General features: G+C 30.8%; 1 protein-coding gene across 2 annotated transcripts in view; it reads right to left on the bottom strand.

The window, feature by feature from the left end:
- Positions 1-671: 671 nt before the first annotated feature.
- The window catches only part of LOC119687148 (disks large homolog 5), a gene marked incomplete at its 5' end in the record, with an annotated part of 29,052 nt that continues 12,921 nt past the window's right edge, over positions 672-16,802 (bottom strand). Inside the window, 8 exon segments of one of the 2 annotated variants that reach the window (XM_038101351.1) lie at positions 672-1,001; positions 1,072-1,288; positions 1,354-1,583; positions 4,388-4,626; positions 4,684-4,903; positions 4,983-5,576; positions 5,642-9,733; positions 9,805-9,945. In XM_038101351.1, the coding sequence (XP_037957279.1) occupies positions 892-1,001; positions 1,072-1,288; positions 1,354-1,583; positions 4,388-4,626; positions 4,684-4,903; positions 4,983-5,576; positions 5,642-9,733; positions 9,805-9,859 (5,757 nt within the window). In that variant the 3' untranslated portion in view covers positions 672-891. 2 annotated transcript variants of the gene reach the window in all.

The raw sequence follows: 16,802 nt of genomic DNA, 5'->3' as shown, positions 1-16,802 counted from the left end.
AATTTTTTGGTTCGCAGTACGTTTTATCTGACTTAAACGCTGATCTAGCTAATTAAACTTAAGTTTATACAACATGATAAAAGTATAGTTAAATAAAATGTATTAACATTTCTAGTTTTTATTTGTAGTTACAGATTTCTCAAGCTGAGCTAATTTGCAAAAAATGTTATTAAAAAAGTCATATGATTATGAAATATGAAAAAATAGTTATTAAAATTTACAATTAAAAAAAAAAAGATTCACCTTAATTTCAAAATAAATGTTTGTTTATAAAATATAAACAAAGTAAAATTTAAAATGCAATTTGTACAGTACTTTTAGAATTCCTTTGCAACATGAATTTCATAAAATTAACATACTAAATTAGGTAGGTACAAATCGTAAAAAAAGTTGACTGTAATGTCAATTAATAATAATTTATGAAACATTTATAAAAAATACTATGAGTTGAAGCTTTTATGTTAAGCAAAAAACCAAAAACATAAAAACTAATTTATAAATACGTAAACTTTAAAAACTATACAAATACTAGGTTAGTATAAGCAATTAATTAAAACAATACAATATAGCGTATGCAAATTATTTTGAACTATTTACATAAAACACGCATATACATAAATAATTAATAATAAAAAAAATACTTAATTACAACAAAATAAAACCATGAAAATAATAACCATAAATGGTAAAAAATAACTAACTACTTATAAATAGATTAAAAAGCTTTTGAGTTTCTAAAAACGTTGCTCGTTGTTGAAGTTTTTACAATAATTCTTTTACATTCGTTCTGCTCGCTCGTCTGCTACACAAGTTTGTGGTAAAACTTTTCTTAATTAATGTGCGTTAAAATTTATTGCTGAATTCACTTGTTCATTGAATTTTATAAAAATTTTAACTATTCATTCCGGTTACAGGCACCCAGAGTAATTTATCTTGTTCCTTGTCAACTGAATCTTTGATTTGAGTGCACATATGTTTGATACTAACGCCGGGTATAACAGCTATAGTAATATATATAAGAAAATATATTTGAAGTGATTTTTAAAAAAAATAAAATTATTAACCATTTACCAGATATATACTGTTTGTAGTCCGTTTCCAATTTGAGTGCCCGCTCATACATTTCTTTAGCCGCTTTAGCAGATATTTTATCTGTGCCAAAGTCTCGTATTTCTCGTAATTGTTTTGCCGATTTAAAGCGTAATAGTAAGACAATCGGATATATTTGTAAGCGTTGCAGACGTTCAACAGCTGATATTGATATGTCAAGTATACAATGACGACGATCCTATAATAATAATAATTATTTTAAAAAATCTCTACACGTCGACTTACGGTTTCGCAGTGACTTACATTTTTAAATGCATTGTTAATAGATTCAACAGTTGTGCATTCAAATTTATTACTACGACGACGGTAATCAACAAATATGTTTTCCTGCAAACCCTCTTCCATTGCTTCTTGAGAACAATCCATTGTTGTAACTTCACATAGTTTAAAAAGATTGGAAAAGTCAATTGTTAAACGATCCATTACGCATTCTGAAAGCGGTCCTATTATAAGCACTGGGCGACGTACGGGTGCTAGAAGTAAAAGAAAAAATCATTACCATATGCAAAAATTTTATAATCAATCACATTTTAATCACAATTAGAGCAAATCTACATTGATACTGACAAATCATAATCTAAGTCTATAATAGCGTAGTGCTTTGACAATAATAAATTTTCATTAAGCACGCTTACAGTATCCATATTTCGAGATCACGGTTGCATATATTGAGTTATTACAATGTATCTTTAAGATGTATGAAGAATTCTTAAAGTTATATACCTTACGCAATCTTTTAGTTATTGATGATATTTTCTATTTAAAAGGTGAATGCCCGACAAACAAAGGTGCTTAAGGTCTACGCTTGAAAATAATGTAGCATCACTAAGTACATATTAAATGACGAAAACTAGGATATACTAGCAAAATTTATTAGAAAGCTTTTACTTTATAGACAAAGTCTTATAGAAACCCCACACGTTGAAGGTAGAACGAATTTTTGTAAGTGTATAATAATGTACATAGGTAGAAATATAGTGAATATATAAGAATATTGAATATATTGAAGGATATATATGTTAGATATAATACATTCAAAAATAGAATAAAATGAATTAAAATTATATTAAAAGGTATAGAATGCATTAATATAGTAAATCAAGCCTTGTTATGACTTAGGTATAAATGTAAAAAAATTATAATTTATAATAAAAACTAAAAAAGGTTGAATACAAAATAAACTGAACAAAATGTTATTATTGCTATTGATGAATTAAAAATAAATTAAAATTAAATAAAAAGAATAGAATGAAATAAATTAAAAAAACAGAAGGAAATCAAAAAAAGGACAAATATATAAAAAAATATAAATTTTTTACCGGATGTTGTTTATTTAACACATAACTTTATAAAATTGTTTTTTTAAATAAAATAAAAAATTACAGTGTTACATATTTAGTTATATTTATATATAAACGACGTAAACTCAGTAAAAAAAACAAAACCTACATAAATATCGATCATAATAACAATTTATTAAAAAAAAAAATACAAAAAAGATAATTTATATATAAAAGAAAATAAATAAAAAAATAAAAAAATAAAAATATAAATAAATAAAAAAATAAATAAATAAAAAAATAAATAAATAAAAAATAAATAAATAAAAAATAAATAAATAAAAAATAAAACAAAATACATAAAAATTAAAAATAATTAAAAAAAAAATAAATAAATAAAAAATAAAAATAAAAGAATATATAAAAATAAATCAATAATATAAATAAACAATATAAAAAATAAATAAAATAAATAAATAAAATAAATAAATAAAAAAGGAAAATGGAATAAATAAAAAAAATAAAATGGAATAAATAAAAGAAACAGAGGGAAATAAATAAAATAGTGTTATTTTATTTATTTATATTATTATTATTTATATTCAGGGACCGAAAATAACAGTTATTTTAAAATTTTTTATGAAAAAAAGCAGCAACAAAAAGTTGTCTAAACTCTTATTTAAGTAAATAGTTATCATTCTAATAACTTTTATCCTTAATATTATGCATGCTTTTTATATATGAGCTTTTTAAAATAAAACTCAAAAAATAATAATTAAATTTGATTTTTATTATATTCATCAAAAATAATAATTATTATATGCTTTTTATTTTTTTCGCGCAGAAATAACTCTTAAAATTTGCTTCTTATTTTAAAACGCACAAATAACTGGTATACTTGCGTTATATAATATAAAAAGCAAGAGTATCGCGCAAATTCTGCGCGATATTTTTAAAATGAAAATATAAAATGCAATTTTCATACAAGGTAGTTGTTTTTGCAATTCCATAGAAAATGTTTGAAAAGGTTGGTGCAGGTAAAGATTTAGTTCAGTTTTTTGTTTTAAAAATTTGCGCGATACTCTTGCTTTTTATATTATATAACGCAAGTATACCAGTTATTTGTGCGTTTTAAAATAAGAAGCAAATTTTAAGAGTTATTTCTGCGCGAAAAAAATAAAAAGCATATAATAATTATTATTTTTGATGAATATAATAAAAATCAAATTTAATTATTATTTTTTGAGTTTTATTTTAAAAAGCTCATATATAAAAAGCATGCATAATATTAAGGATAAAAGTTATTAGAATGATAACTATTTACTTAAATAAGAGTTTAGACAACTTTTTGTTGCTGCTTTTTTTCATAAAAAATTTTAAAATAACTGTTATTTTCGGTCCCTGATAATAATTATTACTTTTGATGAATATAATAAAAATCAAATTTAATTATTATTTTTTGAGTTTTATTTTAAAATGCATATGATAACAGTTATAAGATGATTTTTATTTTTTTTAAGATAACTGTTACGGTCCCTGTTTATATTTATTATTATTTATATTTATTATTATTTATTTATGTTATTTTATTATTAATTTATAAAATAATATATATACAAAAAATAAAATACATAATCATAAATAAATAAAAGAAAAAAAATTAAAAGACAAATAAAAGAAAACACATATAAGAAAATAAATAAAAGAAAATAAACAAAAAAAAGTACTTGCATAAAAAAATATTATTAATTTACTTGTACTAATATAAATAAGTTAATAAACATAAACAAACAAACAAATCTATCATATAATTTACCAAACCGATATAGTTCAATATATATCAAAAAAATAATGAAATATATATAAACAACTATATAAATGGATTTAGTATTATAAATAACGGACTAAATTAACAATGTAAAAAGGATTTAAGTCCCCATTTTATTTTAAACTTTATTTTGCTCTTAACTATGCATGTATGCATGTAAATTACTTACAATCTAATCTTTCAACACGCTGATAGCTCAAAACACCACCATCGTCATTAAGAATTCCAGAATCAGGAAAGAAGCTTAACTGTGTATTACTAAAGCTCGCTATTTCCGTTGAATCTCTAGAGGAGCTGCGTTGATGCTTTTTGCGTCGAAAAAACGAACGACGCGCTGATGTGCTACCACGTCGAGCTGTGCCAGTTTCGTTTTCCGCAGCTTCACCCGAACGTAGCTCTTCTTCAACTCTGTAAAAACAATGTTTATGAATTTGTAAAGTGCATAAGTGTTTATAAAATCTTTACTTCATTTGACTTGGTATAATACCACACTCCTTACGATGACCTTTTGCATCAAGTTTCCATGCACGCCATAAACCAAATGTCCCATTAAAAACAGTATTATCGACATAAAGCACTTCATCTTTAATAAAACGTAGATCGCCATCGTTGAGATCTCCAGTGCGATCAAACCCCACGCGTATATAAAACGAATCACCTGATTTGTCTTTGATTTGTTTAAGTTCTAAAATGAAAAATACACATTAACAAGCATGACACAGATGCAGGTGCAAAGTTCCTACAGTATAATTTGGGTTACATACTTTTTAGTTTATTTTGCACTAGTATTGTCACTGTATCTGTCAACTTAGAGATTTCATTTGCTGCTTGTTCAGCAGTTACACAACGTAAATCCACGCCATTGTATTCAAGTATTTGATCGCCCTTACGAATACCTGCGTGATCCGATGGTGAGCCTGGATGCACGTCATGCACAAAAATGCCCACTTTATTCCCGCCAAAAAGTTTTATGCCCAAGTTTTTCGATTTATCCATGTGCAATGTAACATAACGTGGCTCTTCTTCGTATACAGTAGAAGTAGTGGAAGCTGTTGTAGTTGTGGCCGCTGAGGAAGGAAGATCCTGGCTACTGCACAAATCTGATTGATTTTCCAAACTATCTGCAAAGCTTTGGTCTTTAATGGATGGTGTTGTCATCATACTGTTCGATGGTGGCAGAATATTAACTGATGATATTTGGGTTGGTGTTGTTGATGATATTGGCAATGGTGGCAATGAACCCATCATAGTACGTACTGGTGGCCGCGGTGAGTTTCGTGGCGTTGGTGAGCCAGAATGATTGATGGGAGCTTCAGATTCCATATGATTTGTGCCTTCATATTCAGTCGAATGAAATTCTATATTGGTAGAAAATATAAAATTAATATATATAATATTATATAATATAAATTATTAAACTTGCTTTCGGGATTGTATTGCACGAGCATTGTAAAGGAGTTACCACACTGCCGCAGCACATTAGCTGCTATATCGTTTGTAGCCGAACGCATATTTAAACCGCATACTTCTAAGAGTTGATCGCCCACCTGAAGACCAGCACGGGTCGCGATACTTTTTTCGGCTACAGTCGATACAAAAATACCGCCACCATTGTTATTACAAGTTATTGTAATGCCAAGCGACTTATCGCTTTTCTCAATCGTGACTCTTCTAAGGTCTCCAGGGCATAAAAAATCCGCCGGCACATTGGAATTTCGTTTGCTGCCGCCATGACTTAATACTTCAACATGTACTTGGGGCATGGGAGAACCACGTCCACTACCCCCGCCATTAGCCGTTACATTGGCTACAGCTGAATGATGTACCACAGGTGCAGCAGGTAGAGTGGACTGATTATTTGTTACTCCGTAATGATGATCAATCGAACCTGAACTGTTTTTTACACCACTATTTTTGCTGGCAACACTTGGGTTTGATGGTATGCGTAAGCGTTGGTTATCCTTTTTACGTGGAAAAGTGCCACCCTCGTAAATAACACTACCGCTTGCATGAGGATGATAATGCGTATGAAGCGATTGTGCGGCTGATGACGGTGGTGGATATTCATGTAAATATGAGTGCGGATGATGATTATGAGCAGGTGATACAAAATCCATATCGAATTTATCCACAGAACTAGTTGGTATTCCAATTGCATTGTTGCTTGCGGTTTCCATATGTGAATGCGACATATTCGCATGCTGATGTGGTTGTAGTGGTGGAGGCGAGGGCAAAGTCAATGGACTAGAATGACGGATTTGGCGTAAAGGATGTGAATGCGGATGAGTCGATTGTGTAAATGTTGGGAACAGTTGAGTATAACGATTGGAAGTTGTGTTATTAGTGTGAAAACCACTACCAGTTGCACTGCCTACACCTGTACAGACCCCCCCTGCACTTATCATACCCGATGCTATGCTTTCACTATCGCTTGGATATTTGGGTACGTTTTTGGCGACAGGTACTGCTGGTTGAGCCATTGGTGCACGACGTGGATAATTTGATACTGCATATTCGCTAATGGGAGGACTTTTTGTTGATAGTATTGAATCGATGGAATTTTGCGATTTAAGAGAAATCATATCCAATGAGTTTTGTTGTACTGCTGAAGTGTTACGCACAAAACTTGTATTGGAGAGTATAGGAAGAAGTGGCACAAAAAGCGTAGGATGAGGCGTGGATTTACTGGTGTTGCTAATACCAGTGGACGGATTATTGTTGAACATATCGAACAGGTGCTGCTTCCTTGACACATATTCACCATTATTATTTATTACTTGTTGTTGCGCCTGCTGTCCACTTGTTTTATAGAATTCTGTTGGCGTTATATTGAGTGAGTAGCGATTTTGATAATTTTGTGTACGCTGGCTACTTCCATACTTATCGGATGGTGGTATCTTAACACGCATGGGTGCATTTTTTATTGGAGGCGGACCACGCTGCATTACCTTAGTTTGTTCCATAACTAAAGGTTCATGTTCCATTGGTGGGGTAGGGGCACCATAAACCGAATGACGCATATGATTTGAATAAATATTATTGTTATTGCCGTTGCTGCTGTTTACATTCTGATAGAGTATTGAGGCGGGAATTGGATTTGAATTACGATTTGGATTATTCTTAATAGCACTTCCGTTGCCGCTACGTATGTTTGCTTGTGGCTTTGCTTGAGGCGGCAATGGTGGTGGATCATCAACTATATCAGGCTCATCATCTTTATCAACATTAATTGGACCAGCTGTAAAAAGAGATAATGGTGCTCGTTTCTTTTCTGGACGCTGCACAATGGTCCCAGTTGGATTCTCATGCGTAGCATTAAGTATGTTTGTACGTGGCCAAGTGCCCATGCTTTTAGCAGCTGCTTCCTTTTCTTTCTTACTTCTTTTACCACGTTTTAAATTTTCTTTACTTTTTTCTGATGAGTTCTCACTTAAAACCGAGTCCAGAGCAGCTAAAGCATCGTTTTCTTGTGCAATATGATCAACATCCGAGCCTGGTTTTGACATATGCATGACTTCTTTAAATTTGCTTAACATTTCAGCTATTTTCGATGGATGCTTAGCGCTAGTAACACGATGCATCGAATCAATCGAATCTGTTTGTGCTGAAGAAGTAGTCATCCGACGTTGCACATCAGTGTATCCAGCATCCTGTACATTTTTCAAAGCAAAAATTGTTATGGACTCATTTCGTTCATCATTCAATAAATTCATCACGTCATCTATTGTTTGCATTCCTTCCATAGATTTGTTATTTATACTTAATACACGGTCACCTACATCCAATTCAGGTTCAAAAGACGCTAAAGAATTTTGCTCAATCTTTGAAATGAACACACCGGTATCCAAACTTAAACCGTGATTATGATTATCTTGTAAATTCAAATGTACATTATAAAAATGACGCTTACTGTGACGCGTACGGGACACTAACAAATTACAGCGTGGCGCACTTGCACGTATCTCATCCAATACCATACGTTTCGTCATGGTCTGACAGTCGATATTATTAACCTTTATTAATACATCATTAATTTTCAATTTACCAAAGGCTGGTGATATATTTGTTACACCGCATACCAACTGACGGTTATTTGTGTCATCTAATATGATGCCAATATCGCATTCTGAATGGTAGTTGCCTAATTCGATGTCTAGCATATCCTCGGCTTCATAAGTGCTCATACGAAAACTGCGCCTTGAAGAAGAATCTAAGTTTTGATTTTCTATTTGCTCTTTCAGCGCATCAATTTTTTTTTGCGCTTCATCTTTTAGTTTTTTAATCTTCTCACTATCACGTATAGCAGATAACAAATCCGAAATTGCTTTGTCGCGTTCTTTACGCAAGTTATCACAAAGTGTTTTCACTGAATCTCGTTCCTGTACAATTTTTTCCCTCTGTGATATGGCCCAGTCACGTACACGTTTTGCTTCTTCAGCATCTTGTACGGCTCTCTCTACTTCTAACTGTGATTTCTCTAGGTTCTTGCGCAATTTTTCGATTTCTTTAAAATCATCTTTGCTGTCAGAAAATTCTTTTGACCAAGAACTCTCGCGTGACTTTAATAAATCACGTTTCTTAAGTTCAGAATTTGCTTGTTCCAAAACTTTTATTTCATTTTCATACATTATAATATCCTTCTTATATTTATCGAGTTCTTTATTTGCTGCCGCCAAATCATCGGACATTTTTTGGTGCTCTTGCAACACATTATCTTTTTCAGAAAGTAATTGATTAAGTTCCTCCTCAATGCGACTACGTTGCAAAGTAATCAACATTACTTTATTTGTTTCTGTGTTCAATAGAGAATTTAATTTTTTTATTTCTTTTTCCATAATATCACGTTGCAAATTATACTGTTCTATAGAATCTCTATATATAATCAATTCTTTTTTCACACTTTCTAGCTCACTTACAGCTGAGCCAAAACTCTTCTTATAGTTTTCACGTTCTGCCGCAATTAAGCTGCGCTCCTTCATTAGCTCGGTATTACGATCCTTACATATATGTAAGTCCTCTATTAGCTTCTCGCTTTCAGTGCAGGTACCATCGCATTTATCTCGATTAGGTAACTCATTATAATCAGAGTAGTAGGCATTTGTGTTTGATTGTGAATTCCCATTTTCACTCTCCATACGCCTCAAATTCCGCTCCAACATATTAATTTTTTGTTTTAAACGTGTATTTTCAGCGGAAATATCCGTAATCTTATTACGTTCGGTACTTTTTAATTGGTTCATAGCTGCTACGTATTGCTCCTGATAAAAAGCTAATTCAGAGGCCAAATTGTCACATCGACGAACTGTACCCGAGTGCTGCAAACGCAAGGCTTTCAACTCAATTATTGCTGATTCATACTGAGTTTTTATTTTGTCGTATTTCTTATTGTTCGAATTGCCATTATTGTTACCATTATTGGCGCTATTATTCGCCATGTTAGTGGCCGTCGGGCTACCACTAGAATTTGACGAAGGCCGCAGTGTACGATCATAGCCTACATAATCTGTTGTTTCTTCTGTAATTTTAAAATGGAAAAAAAACACTCTTTATTTAATGAATTGATTCTACTATATTTATGAAACGCACCTTCCTGGCTGCTTGTACTGGTTAAAGAGAGATCTCCAGAAGCCATCTTAGCCATCACATCATTTTCTCTTTTAGTGTTGTTCCTCGTCTTCTAAGAAACACTGCGCAAATTGTTTTATTACAAATTTTAACTAAAATAAACTAAAACAAAACGAAATAAAATGAAATAAAACGAAATGAAATGAAATAAATTTCAAATTAAGAATTCATTTATTTATTTATATTTATTAAGTGTCTTCATACTCGTACATAACTAGGCGCCTGTTTATTTGTACACTGAGCGAATGTGATTCATGCATAATTACGTCATAGTAAGTTTTCGTACCCGCCTGATTCTGTTTAACACTTCCAAAACGTTCTTGTTTTTATATTAAGATAATCAAATATGATTTGTAAACTCGAACGTTTTTCGAGATTTTGGAAAGAAAAACCGAAACCAACCAAAATACACACCAAACGGTTATACTACTATTTTATTATTTAATTTAATAAATACTATGGCATACTAGCAGCAATTACGAGGGAGGAGTTTAAGTATAACTAAATAATCAATGGTCACGTCTAAAAGATAATGAATGTTAAGAAATGACGATTAATGCAGAAAATATAACGTCATTTTCAAATCAGCAAACAAAACAAATAACTTAGCAAAACACACTTTAGTTCAGGCCAAAAAGTTTAGAAGTGAATCGGCGAAATGCTTGAAAGACCAGTTCAGCAGTGAAGAAGACTAAATTGTTTATAGAATATAAACATATACATATATATATATATATATATATACCACATATATACTATATATCGCAGCACTTAAAGTATCTTGTCTGACAGTGTAGCGAAATTGCAGAAATGTGAAAGAAATGAATGTATGCAGATCTCGAAGGTTTTCGGCTTGGCTTAGTAACTCTTGAATATTATAGAACCAAAAACTATATTTCAGCTACTAGTTTTTGAGCACATAAATAATGAATTTAGTAACATGGACACACTAGAGTAATTCTGCTTGATTAAAACCAGTTTTTGTAACACTTTGCGCATTGTTTAGTTAATTTATAGAATTGATATGTTCTGATCCAGCTCTACGCATGATTAAATTTTACTTCGTTCTTTTGCGAACTGAGATTTGACATACACAAGGCAGCAAACAAAGTTCGTGAACACAACTTTTCAAACCCTGGTGTTGATCGATTATGGTCTCATGCTAAAATCATCAACCAACAAAGTTAATTCCTAAAAATAATACACTGTATCCAGTGCCAATAAGACAATTTCAACTAATTGAATTGAATTGATTTGAATTGAAGATTAAATTTTAACAATTTTAACATTTCAATCGCCTAACCCTGCCCATATCGTGTAATATATATAATATAATATATATAATATAATATATATAATATAATATATATAATGTAATATATATAATATAATATATATAATATAATAAATACAATATACACTGAGAAATTAAAATGTTTGAATCATTTGTTTTTTTTTGAATCGGTATATTATGTGGCAGCTATATCTAAGTTTTAAACTATATCCAAATTTTATTTAAATATCTTTATTAAAAACGAAGATAACTCATAACTAATAGTTGACTTTATATCACAACTATCGGATATAGTTATGGTCAATCCAAGAAATCATTAAAATCTACTATCGAATAGTATGTGTACAAACTTCCATTCGAATACTGAGAGAGTAATTTAAATTGAAACAGACAGACGGACAGGGGTAAATAGACTTACAACGTCAAGATGATCCAGTAAATATATATAGAAACTTTATGAAGCAGCACCTCTATGACGTTTCCTTCAAGACGTTACAAACATCTTGACAAATTTAATATAAAAAGTGCAATGATACCATAAAAGAATGAACTTCTAAAGTGACAAGTTTCTAAAGTCATATATTTCTAATATTTTTTTTATATAGACTGTATATATGTATGCGACGTATTTTCTACTTCTTTGTAACATATTCCTTTCCAATTTTTAAGAAAATCATATTTATACCAGAAAATACCAGAAAAATTTGCTTTTCAAAGTTAGTATCTTTAAAACTCGTTTTTCACTAAATTTATTACTTTATTTCAGTGTTATAGAAGACAACTTCTAAACATAATTTATTTAAAATGTCTACTACAGGAACTCATATGAAAAGTATAAGATCAATCACCTTCAAGAAACTGATAAGTAATTAGTTAACTAATACAGTTATTATAAAACAGTTCAATTCAAACTCTTAATAACAAAGTTATATCATTTGAAATGGTCTTAGAAAAAGAAATTAACTATATTATGTTATTACATTAACTTTTATATTTCATTGTGCTATCGGAATTGTAGTTCCGCAATCAGAAACAGTGGCGAAAACATATCGAAACAAAAAGGACTTAAATGAAGCTCAAGGCTTCAAAATTTCGCCGTCTAATTGGCCATTAGTCTCTCTTATGTTTAGAGTATTGTTGTACAACCACATCATTAAACTAATCCGAATAGATATATGGCAATGCCTGTTCGTCAAGCGTAGAAATCCTGCAAAGAGTTTAAATAATGATTCTAAGTATGGTAAATGGTACATCCTGGTATATCAGAAATGAAAACATACATTTCGATTTGGAAGTTCCGATGATTTAAGTCAAGTTCAAGAGAATAATGCAGACTTCAAGAGAATAATGTTAGACCTCTTGCTAATATGATAAATTATTCTAGTCATCCTGCTTTCCTAAAGCCATAAGTTCTGACTGTTTATTCAGAGACCCGTTAAAATAATTTACAATTCATTTTAAAATAAATTGTAGTATGTAATTTTGTTTTAAATTTTTTGGAGTTGTTACGGCGAAAAATATATTAGAAATTCTTCTGATGAAGGCAAAAGCGAATTTGCCGAAAAACGTATAGGATTATACTAAAAACAATGATCGAAATAAAAGTTAAAATTCTGAAAAAACAAAACCGACTTTATAATTGCAGTATGTGTCATATAAAATAATTTGTAATGTGATGTTACGGGGGCGGTTTGAAAAGTCAGTGACTTTTTGAATAAAACAAATTTTTTTCGGCAAATAAACATTTTATTTTTCTACATAATCACCTTTTAGCTCGATATATTTAGTCCAGCGTTTTTCTAATTTTCTTATTCCCTTCAAATAATAGTTTTTCTCAAAGCTCTCAAAATACGCGTTTATTTCGGTAATGACTTCTTCATTCGACTCAAATCTCTAACCGCACAGCTATATCTTTAGGTTTGGAAACAGAAAATAGTCGCAGGGGGCTAAATCTGGAGAATATGCTGGATGGGATAGCTGTTCATATCCCAATTCGTGGATTTTGAGCATCGTGACGTAATCAGCACACGACATTCACATTTTTCCATTTTCGTAAAAATTCACGAGGTTGTCTGCTTTGAACGGCTATCAAACACCAACTGTACGACGTAGCTTGCTCAAAATTAGAAAGTAACCCACTGGTAGATTACAGCTGTCGGCAGCACTGTTACATTTGGAATAACTGCGCGGGATATTCAAAAAGTCACTGACTTATCAAACCGCCCACGTATTAACTTTTTAGATTCTAAAATTTATTGTTAGGTTTTAAATAAAAGCGATTCAATAAAGAACAAAATTGTGTCATTATAAAAAAATAAAGTAACTTTAGCAAGATTCGTTGTTCAAAAACACATTTCATATAAAGAAAAGACCATCGTATATTATGTGGTTCTTGAGTCCAGAAGAAATTTAGAACCTTAACTGTTTGAAGGAAACTTTACGCACATACTTTTTGGGAGTTGGACTTGTTCATTTGTCGGATTGATCAAAATCATTTCAACATATACTCTAGCTATATTTTACGAAAAAACTGCTAGGGTAACCATCTGGTTTATGTATCGTTTGAAAACTATAACTTTTTGGGAATTGAATCGTAGTTATGTTTCTTTGACTAATACAATTATGTAGAATATATTATTTATAGTTATAATGTTTGGATTTCAACTGTGTTAAAATACAATACTCGTATGTACCTATAGACAAGATTAAGAAGAACTAAACTTAAGCTGAATTGCAGATTCATGCATTCAAAAAGTTTGCAGTTTGTCCACAAAGCAGTTTTATTTTTATATTTTTGTGTTTTTGTATTTTTGTATTTTTGTTTGTATTTAGCCAAGTACATGGCAAAAATAAATAAATTCATGACAATTTCATTTGCGATATACAAATGAAGCAAATTAACAATTGTACTGCATGTAAAATTGGTAATTTTCTTCGTGAAGAATTGCAATTTCTTGCAAAAAGAACTGCCTTAGTTGACATTTTTTAGGTGCACCACGTTTCTGAGAAGTTGCTTTATAACATTCTTTATAATACAAAAAAAAAAAATGCAATTGTATTTGATTTTTACTTTGTACATATGAAATGCGCATAAATTTAAAAATATTTAGTAAAATTTTAAAAAAATATTTCTTAGACAAACAAACGATGGCGGGCATTTAGTAGTGAACCATAGCGCTGCCCTGCACCTAATAAGCCAAGAAAAAGGTCAATTCATTTTTAATAAAGTAGAAAAACGAAACTAGTACATAAAAGTACACATTAAACTTTCATCTCATGTATCTTGTTTCTATTAAACTGTTGTAGATACAAATGTACACATGTCTATAGATACAGATGTACTGATCATAATATGTAAACACACAGCACCGCAAGCAGCAGCAACAGCAACAGCAACAGCAATAGCAACAGCAACAGCAACATCAACAGCAATCAGTATAAACATTATTGCGAGTATGTGAAAGTGTTGCATTTACTTTAATATAAGACACATTTTCTTGTATTCTTCGTTATTAGCACAGATACTCCTCGTATCATGCCCTGTGCAAGAAAATAAGATAAAAATTATGTTCAACACACAAATATAGGAGGTACTCGTATTGTTAAAGCATTTCATGCATATATGCATAGATAGATACATTCGTTCAGATTCAAGACCCAGCACAATGGAGGAGGCATGGCACAAGGCGTAAGACGTACGACGTACAACGTACAACGTAAGACGATCGAGTACCTACACCAGAAATACATGAAACACGAGATATGATAACGTATCTTGCACGCAAAAACATTCACTTGTGTTTGTACTTCAGAAACAGTAAAACAATACTTAAATGTAGACGACAACGACGACGACGACGACAACGTCAGTTGGTTGCTTGGTTGGTTGGTTGGTTGTACTAATAAAAATAGTTAATTTATAAATTGGAAAACGAGGAAAAATAAAAATTAAAGCTACAAATAAAAATACTAAAAACTACAATAATTCAAACAGTAAAAATGAGGAGAAAATAGAAAATAAATTACATACACACTCTTCACTTACCCACTCATTCACTCATTCACTTCACTGACAACTTTTTCTCAACTTTCATGTATTTCATAGATTGTTTAAACCGCATTTCAAACTTACTGAATCAGTGAGTTTGACAGACAAATAGAGAGTCATGTAGAGACGAGCTAGACAAGACAGATAAATAGATAGATAGACAGATAGATAGCTAGATAGATAGACCAGACTGCCAGACAAACAAACAGACAAACAGACAGACAGACAGATAGCCAGACAGCAAGCCAAAACAAACACAAAACAAACACACACAAAGACAAAAAAGCAAAAACAATACAATGAAGTCAGCCAAGTCAGCCGTCATATGAAATACGAGTATTTATAAAATGTATCTGCAATAAAATAGACCGAAAGCAGTCTAACGTTTCGTTATGCTAATTCAAAGGTTTTTAATCATTTCTAAAATATTTTTTGTATATATTTTAGTTTTATTTTTATTTTTTTTTTTTTAATTTTATACGATTTACAATGAAATACAAATGTACAAGTGTTTCACTTGGGGTATTGTTTTTGTAATATTTAGCAAGGCCGTTTTAAAATTTATTATACAGGTAAATAAATAAATAAATAAATAAATAAATAAGTAAGTAAATAAGTAAATAAATAAATGCTGAATTTAAGCTCATTTTCTGCCTAGTCACATATGGGCACAACACATGTTCCCGCCATCCACCATCCGTACAAACATAATTGTGCAAGTGTTTTTATGTGCAAGTGTTTTTATGTGCATATAAAATTTTTGATTGCATTAATTATATATAAATAACGAAATAAATAAATAACTATTTATTTAAAAATAAAATGATAAATAAAATTATTCAATACAACAGAAAAAATAAGAGCGAGACTTGCAACAAGCCAGCCAGCAATATTGTATATTGTAAAAGTTTTTTACTACATACATATGGATTGGTGCATAGCCCGCACATAATATTAAAAAAGGGTTCCGACTTTGCTTTTCTTAAACATAAATCACATAATTAGTCGTTTAGCTTATGTGTTATAAACTATAAGGTGGAACTTAGAAAAACAAGCGAAGTAAATGAGGACAAAACAAAGTACTCGTACCTTCCGCTAACAAATATATCTCCTGAGCGTCTTGGGATCCACGTCACTATTGACAATTATAAGTTCGAAGTTGTGAAAAACTCTATTCAAGAACCAGCGTAAACACCATTAATAACGTCAGTCTAGAGATTCAATAAAGAATCACACTTGCCAAACAAATGTTACTTCGGGCTACATAGACAATTGAAAAATAAAGCGCTCTCTAGACAAATCTCTAGAGAAATCTCTTATCATGCCTATCCTACTATATGGTGCAGAAGCTTGAACAATTACCAACAGTGATGAGAAGGTGTTAGAAGCATTCGAGAGAAAAATTCTTCGGAAGATTTATGATCCCTTATGCATTGGAGACGAGTATCGAATTAGATGGTACGATGAACTGTATGAGCTATACTGTGACATTAACATAGTTAACCGCATAAAAATCAATCATTAATCAATCATTAAAGATCAATCATTAAAGATCAATCATTAAAGATGAATAATTCTCCAACATCAAAACTTCTACTGAAACAACCATCTTTTTAA

This window comes from Teleopsis dalmanni, chromosome X, assembly GCF_002237135.1.
Source record: "Teleopsis dalmanni isolate 2A chromosome X, ASM223713v2, whole genome shotgun sequence".
Classification (NCBI taxonomy): domain Eukaryota; kingdom Metazoa; phylum Arthropoda; class Insecta; order Diptera; family Diopsidae; genus Teleopsis; species Teleopsis dalmanni.
This window is presented reverse-complemented; position numbering and strand designations above follow the sequence as displayed.